We start from the raw sequence: 7,901 nt of genomic DNA, 5'->3' as shown, positions 1-7,901 counted from the left end.
TCTGGACAGATTACCCCGTACCTTCCCTACTTAACGTCTGACCCTCTTAGCCCGCCCATCTGGGCAACTCCCAGGTGGGTACTGCCCCGTGTAGCTCGGGGTGGGGGGAGGCGGACTTTTTATGCGCCATGGGTCTCGGGCCATATTGAGCGCCATATCAAGCAGCTTATTAAGCGCCATATTTAGTGCCATATCATGCGCCTCGTATATAGCCCTTTCCAGCTCCCAATTATGCGACATACGTAGTGCCATATCAAAGGTATATTAAGCGCCTAGATGACTGTTACTCCTGTCACGTAGGATGACTCAAGTCCTGACATTTCCGAAGGTAAGGAGATAGCAGATTTTAGCTCTTATTATTATATTATGGTAGCCCTCAATAACCTCATAACCGGTGTTTCCTTCCCTATGTGCTCTGGGCGGATCGGGCAGGTCCTACCGGCCCAACCCGCCCCGCCCCCAAAAACAAAAAGAACATAGCGGGGAGTCGACCCATATATACTTGCTTAGAGGGCGGGGCTTGCCTCTTGCAGGGACACATGGGATCTTATGCGTCACGGCATGAACCTGACCTTGAGGTCTGTCGTGAGAAGAAAAGCAGCTGTTGGCCCTTTCCTCTTCCGCTCCCAGCAAGGGCCGGCAATAACTGCTTACCGGCGGTAGCCGAATTCTCCGGCTGGATTGGATCCTACTTTCTTTTCCCGACGAGGGAAAAAGTACCACAATTCATGCTCGGCTAGCCGGGCACAAAAGCTTTGACAGGGAAATTGGGCCTGGCAAGCAATTCATGACTGCTATAGTTACTGAAATTGAAACGGGGAAAACATGGAAAATCACCAATGTTTATGGCAGCAACTTTTGCTCTGGTAGAAGGGAGCTATGGAAGCACCCCAGGACTATAAAGCTAGCGCTCACGCCCCTTGTAGCAATAGGGCACTGCAACTGCTGGTTCGGCAATAAGCGCCCTCTGTAGTAAAGGTGCTCCGCCCCTTGTATACAGAGAGCCTACGGCGCCTCTTGCTACAAGGGGCGCAGCCCCTTGTAGCAAGAGAGCCATAGGCGAGAGCCATAGGCGCCTCTTGCTACAAGGGGCGTGTGCGGTGCCCCCTATGGCCTTTGGGCTTGTGCGCGTTGTGCCCGCGGGCAGCAAGTGCCCCCTATTACTACTTTGTGCTCCGCCCCTAGTATACAGAGAGCCTACGGCGCCTATTACTACTTGGGGCTTGTGCGCTTAATCTAGTCATTCTTCGAAAGGTTTTTCTCTACCATTACCATTAAGCTATTTCCGCCCACAGAGTCGAAGATGTTAGAGTTATCCATAATTGTTTAGCTCTGAGCATTCGGCCTCCCACCGCGAGACCCGGTTGGCAAACCGAAATACTACCCTTTTACTGTGCCGTTCCATAACAATTCTCTCATGATTTGATCTATACGCTCTTCCACCCCTGTCAAGGTTCTATCAAAGATTTCCCCACTTTTTGAAGTTTGACTCTTCCAGGGAGCGATAGCCACCGTACCGATTGCGGAAGTTCAATTATTCTTCGTTGGATTTGCTCTATGACCGCTTACCAGTCTTTCAGGCTTGTCTTTTCCCGGGGACTTACTTGACTTTATATGAATAGATTTCACTCCTAGCTGCACTGATGCCCATAATCTCTTTTTTTCTTTTCTGGGCTCTCTTCTCTTAGAGGAGCTTTTCAAAGAGTGAATTGCTGCTCCAGAGGCTCTGCAGAACTGCTCTAGAATTTCTCGGAGACCCTTCCTTGGATGATGCTTCCCCTACTAGTTTCGTGTAATCGGCGAAAAGCCAATGATTCATTGCTCTTGCTGTCGGGGCTAGAAGCATACATACCTGATCTCCCCCCTTCTTCCATTGCTCTGTTGAGTCATCTACCCAGGATTTCGGCATTCATTATGTATAGGTAGGGGGATTCACTGCAAATACTAGCTTCCTGGTCTGCGTCTGCCATTTACCATTGCAGCAATCCTTTGAAATGCAGGGCTCTTATTAAAGAAAGATTATTTGAAAGATGAATCTCAAATTTAGCCTGTCATATGCGCTGTCCATGTCCAGTTTGACTATCATCCGTCTTCTTTTCTTTTCCCTCGTTTGGCTTCATAGATTGCTTCTTGGACACTACATATGTTCTCCGTGATGCTTCTGTCCTTTTTTACCCTTCTTCCTTGCTGTGAATGAAGTTCTTTCTCCCCAATCTGTTTGCTATGACCTTTGTCGCTGTGGAAGGTCTGAATCTCTCTAACTTCTCAGGTCTGGTTTCCTTTGGGATCAGGGAGATAAATGATGAGTTTACTGACCCATTTCCCCTAAATTCCACTAGATCTCGTTGAAAGTAGTCCCGGAATAGGTTAACTTGAAAGCCGTCCGGGCCTGGGGCTTTATTTGGCTTGCTCTCGAATATTACCTAATAGTTTCAGTACTCACTGGTTCATCTTTGAATGTGTCATTCCCAGTGGATCCTATCTATTTTCCAGCATCCTTTCTTGGCTTGCTCTTCTATCACCTCTTCTCCATCCAGTTTTTTGCTGAAGAAAGAAGGTTGTTGCCTCGCCTCTTTCTCCTTCTTGATCTCGTCTCGTTTGTGGGTTCCCTGGTCATTCTGAATTGAAGCTATGAAGTTGGAATTTCGACGATTGACAATGCTTAGCAACCGTATTGAGAAATCGTCTGAGAATCTCTTCTTTTCCAGTTTCTAATGGTTGCTCTAATATACCCAGCTTCCTTCTCACATAGTTAATCTGTTGCATCCTATTTTGTGATTTACCTTTTTCTTATTTCAAGTTTCGTTCTTATATCCACTTCAGTCTTCCTTTCTTTCCTCCCTGTCTTTCTGGAAGCTCAAGGTCCAGGATTTGAGCTTTGCTTTGAGAAGACAGGAGGGTGAAACTTTTCCTTCTCCACTTGCTGCTGGATGGTTCAGAACACCCTGGATTCTCAAACCATGTCTGATCACATCTGAATGGAATGGGTCCCAGCTTTGGCCGTTCTAGGCAGTTATGTTCTACTGGCCTGTGATCAGAGACAAAACTTGGGATGACAGCCATCTAATTCTGCCCAGGAGCCCAGCTTCAAAAGAAGGCCACGCCGCAAGCGCACAAGCCCCAAGCCTACAATAGCAATAGTAGCCATGCGGGCCCCTTTACACAATAGGGGCGTGTGCGCTTAGCCCCAAAGCATAGGGGGCAACTAGCGCACAAGCCTTAGGGCACTTGACGCCCGGCGGCTTGTGCGCTAGCTGTGCCCGCTTTAGTGTGCGCTGTGCGTATGGCAGCAAGTGCCCGGCGGCTTGTGCGCTAGCGTAAGGCTCCCTCCCACTTCCCTCCGAGTCAGATTTTTTCCGGAATTGTTGTCAAGTGAAAATGGATAACTTCATTGTTGGAACTAAACTATTTGAACACGACGTTTCCTGGGGAGTCGGCATCCATTATGTGGAAGTTGGGTCACATCGTGGATGTACATAATTTGAGATTGATCTCCTACTCCTTCACTTCGCTTACACTCAGCAAAGGTATAACCTTCTCTCCAGCTCAAGATCACAGCTTTCTTTTTCCTGAAAAAAGTGGATCCTTTCACTTTCATTACAACCGACTTCATCCCCATCTTTCTGGCGGATCGCCCTACATGTTCTGCAGTTGCTCCAGCTGCATACCGAGAAAGACGAGACCCCCCTTTTCTTTCCTCCAAACAACCTGCGGAGGCCCCAGTTTTTTTATTCCCCCTAGCATCCGTCACGGTAACAAAGGTCTTATTGTGGATCGGTGGTAAATGGACAAAATCTTTGTTTTTCCGCTCCAATTGCTCATCTTCCTCCGAGATGCTCTGTACGAAGTTCATGGATTTGAAACTCCTGTCCGCAATAACTTGTTGCTCTACGCGCTCGGCCGTCGTTTTTTCCTGGGGCATCGTATTAGAAGTGAATTTAGCTAATAAGTCTTCCATGGATCCATAAGACACAAGAAACTCTACTCTTAATCCCAGAGCCGCAATTATTGAGACAGCTTTAAGATCTTGTTCGTAGTTTCAGATAAGAATTGTGCTCAGTGGTTACTGAGAAATGCGTGGGAGAAGGTGCACTATTAGTTGTAGTTGAACCATGTCTCTCGGATCTCTCGGAAGAGCCTTTGGGTTACTGGGCTACGGTTTCCTTGAGGCATGGTTTGAGCCCCGCTTCAAAAAGTGCCCCTCTTGCGTACAGGGGCTTTCTACCTGATAGCAAGAGTGCCTACGGCACCTATTGCTACTTTGGGCGTGTGCTAGCGCACAAGCCGCCGGGCACTGCAGCCCCTATTGCTATAAGGGGCGTGTGCGAAGTGTGCGAAGAACTCGGTCTTAGTCTGACTTCGGGAAGAGCAATTCCCTTTCTTTTAGCTGTAATCAGAATTGACTTATCTAGCCCATCCACACCTATTATTTATGATGATAGAGAACCCGGGACATTCAAACACTGGAAGAACCTCTTGGATTGGATCTCAGCAAAGGGAGAGGAACCACTACGTACAGAGTTTGTAACAGCAAAAGGGACAAGCCCACCGGGTTGAGAACAACCATAGTACCTAGATAACCTAAACCTTTGTACATGAATGAATGCACAAAAACGACTCCCTATAGTTATCTATCTTTCTATCCAGATATATACGAGATCTCCTACCTATCAGTCACCGACTTGATACATACGGGAACAACCCACCAAGACATCAAGGATTTGAAGATATTATATTCGAGCATGGCACCGGTAGCTAATGAATGCGAGGACCCATAGCTCCATTTCAAAGTCCTATCATCTATGCTGCATTTCCAACACACTGGACCTTAGCTGTTCTCCGCTGGGGAAATAGCTACTTCTAGCCTGAAGAGTAATGCATGAAATCATGGAGTGGGCTTCTTCGTTACCTCGGGTTGGGATCTTCCCCCGAAACGATAGAAGAGATGGCTCCCGATCATACACTCATGACTTGCATAAAAAATCATCCGGCTGGCCGGCCCTGTTTCGCTACAAGTTTCGATCTTGGCAAAGAAGTTTCATTTACCACCAGCACCAACTCAGATTGAAGACGGCTCTTCCTTGCTAGTCGAAAAGGCAGTTTTTTTCAATCTCGCGAGGACAGCCCCAAGATTACTCAGCTGAGGGCTGCAATCTTTTTTCGATAAAAAAGCAGCTCTGACCTCTCTTCTGGCTTAATACATAGATGTTTTTGCATGGTCTTATCGGTCCCGATTCCTCCTTGGTAGAGTAGCACCGCTTGGTTGTACGGTCCGATGCCAAGCCGGTTAAGCAGGAATTGAGGAAAATGCATCATAAAGTTATGAGCTCCTTCGGTTAAAAAAGGCAGGAATTCGTGCGCTCTTGGAGGTATCAAAACATTCGTCCCATTGATTATGAAGATCGGATCTCCTTGTCCCAGTTTCCTTGGCCACTGGGGGCATCAGAATCCGCAGTGATTTCGGAGATATAAAATAATTGTCCAAAGTAGTTCCTTTGCCCAACATTGATATGATTGTTAATCCCACTGCTGGTAGCTTCTGTCTCTTATTGATTGATTTTCCAGTGTTAATCAGGCCTAGCTTGACGCGCCCCTACTAGTAAAGGGAAAACTCCAGTGCGCGCTAGCTGCACGCGAAAGCCAGCGAGCGAGAAAAGCGAAGCGAGCCAGCTTGACTCCATAGGGGGGCTTTCAAGCGCACACGCCCCTTATAGCAATAGGAGCCAAGGGGCGTGTGCGCATGGCAGCAAGTGGGCCCAAAGTTGCAAGAGGGGCACTTTTTGAAGCCCGCTCGATTTCGAGATGTAAAAGAGAAGAAAGAGCTCGCGAGAAAGCTGCAGTGCCCTATGGCTAAGGGGCTTGTGCGCTAGAAGTGACAATTGGTAAAAAGTCTCGATTCCGAGGAAGAAGGATCTGTTCCCATGTAGTCGGGGCCGGCCACACCGGGGAATCTCACTAATTGGAAGGAAGAGGAGGGCTTCGATCCATTGTTATTCGGTTCCTCGGTGTAGAGAGATCTCTGCCATAAAACAGAGAGCTCGTAGGCCTTATTCTGCAGATCAAAGAGCTTCGTAATTCCCCATTCATCCGAAGTAGTATAGTAACGAACAGAGGCATGATGGGCCAACTACTACGACTACATGCGCATCTAGTGCTGTGGCTTGGAAGCAAGCTACCTTGACCATCTTCCGAAGTTCTAAATAATCTACTGATCAAACGCTGTAGGAGCGGACTGCTCTACATTCAGCCACGCCACAGTTACCCCCGAAGCGCAACGGACGGGACGAAATCAGGCAGCCAATTGCTGGCTCTGAATAACCAGCCCAGCAAGAAGCTCAATTCTTCCATAACATAACGGGGCGGGGTTGCGCGCGAGCCGAGTGACGTAGGTGCACAAGAGTACTTCGCGCCACAACCATCTCTTTTTTATAGGTTCTACGGACCGATGCCTGCTGCTTCATCTGGGAGAAAAGAATCATAGATATGCCGGGGAAGAACAGCCATAAAAAGATTCCTCGTGTATCATCTGTAGCAGAACTATGAACGGGAGCTAGCAATCCGGACCGTATTGAAGAGGTTCCTGAGACACAGCATGGAAGAGTCACAATATTAAGAAGCGAGGTCCAAGAATTCAGAAGGGGTAGAATTACTGAATGAATACGAGCTGTGGCTAATACCCGAGGCATAAAAGAAGCATTTTCTACGGGATCCCGAAACCACCAGCCACCCCGACCTAATTCATGATGAGCCCACCAACTTCCTGGCAAGATGCCTACGGTTAAAAACAACCGACATGTCAAGATCCAAATTCGAATGGGTTCCTGGTCCTGGTCAGAGACCACAGTGTTCGCGCCGGCGGTCCAACAAAGAGGCGAAGTAGTGGTATCTTTCTTTCCATTACGAACGACACGCTTCGCCTGCTCCCTCCCCGTGTCCATTAGCGCTCCTGTCCAGAGCGAAGAGAAGGCGAAAAAGCGCCGCCGAAGCTGCATGAGCAGGCTTCTATTGCTACGCAACAATAGAGCAGGATAGCATTTTGCGCCCACATGTTTGAATTTGAGGGTAAAGAGCTCTCTTGTTATACGGGATCCGACGCATCCAGCAGAGCGAAGCAGCGTTCCATTCTTTTCGGCGGCATCCTTCCGCATTGGCGGCGAGTGGAGTGCAACAATCCCATTCATCATTTTTGATCTACATAAGCCAAAGCCCATAGCACTGGCGACGTCTCCGGCATAAATGCAAGGAGGATGTATAGCTGATAATTGATCTTGTGGAACAGGATTTGATTCTGCAAGCGGTTCGGTACGAACGAAGAAATTTCGAACAAAAGGATCGGAACTCGCTGATAGGAAAGGAGAGAAAAACAAAGCAATGCCAACAGCGGAGTCAATCCGCTGTTCATCAATAGACGAAGCTCTCTCTTTTTCATCTCGTGCCAGATGCAACAAAAGATGAGTCCTTTTTCCTTCTCGCGAACCACGGGAGCGCCTAGCGCCCAGAGGAGCAAAGCTCATTTTCCTTCCAGGGTAAAGCGGCGCATAAAAAAGGGCTGGCCCGTCAAAAGTCCGGTTCCTTCGCGAACGAAGTTCAGAATCAACAAGGGTTCGTAGAACTTTGGGAGTGTACAACTCACTTTTTTGTTCGTAACGAGGGAGAGATAGAATGGAGTTCTTCACGAAGTTCGAGACAAAGGAACAAAAAAGAGTTTCTCTATGGCCTCCTCGTTTTGAAACATTATGGCTTTGGGGTCGACCCCGGTAACAAAGAAGGAATCCATAAAAACTTGGGATCCAACACCATGATAAAATACTACCCTCATGATTAGACCATGTCCCTGAGATTTGATAAAAGAAAGGTGCATTAGCGGTTAATACGTTGTAATTGGATAAGTTATTAGGAAG

General features: G+C 47.8%; 1 protein-coding gene and 1 pseudogene across 1 annotated transcript; one reads left to right on the top strand and one right to left on the bottom strand.

Annotated features, from left to right (window-relative positions):
- Window positions 1-3,244: 3,244 nt before the first annotated feature.
- On the bottom strand, window positions 3,245-4,407 carry LOC137957732 (small ribosomal subunit protein uS11m-like). The gene has a single exon (XM_068805170.1). The coding sequence runs from the start codon at window positions 3,956-3,958 to the stop codon at window positions 3,401-3,403; it is 558 nt and encodes a 185-aa protein (XP_068661271.1). The 5' UTR covers window positions 3,959-4,407; the 3' UTR covers window positions 3,245-3,400.
- A 2,829-nt stretch (window positions 4,408-7,236) lies between these two features.
- LOC137957733 (uncharacterized) lies at window positions 7,237-7,526 on the top strand (annotated as a pseudogene).
- The last annotated feature ends 375 nt before the right edge of the window (window positions 7,527-7,901 follow it).

Source organism: Aristolochia californica, unplaced genomic scaffold (assembly GCF_029961685.1).
Source record: "Aristolochia californica isolate CCGP_79_NKW_82.1479 unplaced genomic scaffold, dmAriCali1.0.hap1 SCAF_213, whole genome shotgun sequence".
Lineage (NCBI taxonomy): Eukaryota > Viridiplantae > Streptophyta > Magnoliopsida > Piperales > Aristolochiaceae > Aristolochia > Aristolochia californica.
The sequence above is the reverse complement of the archived record's forward strand: the minus strand, read 5'-3'. Positions and strand labels throughout refer to the sequence as shown.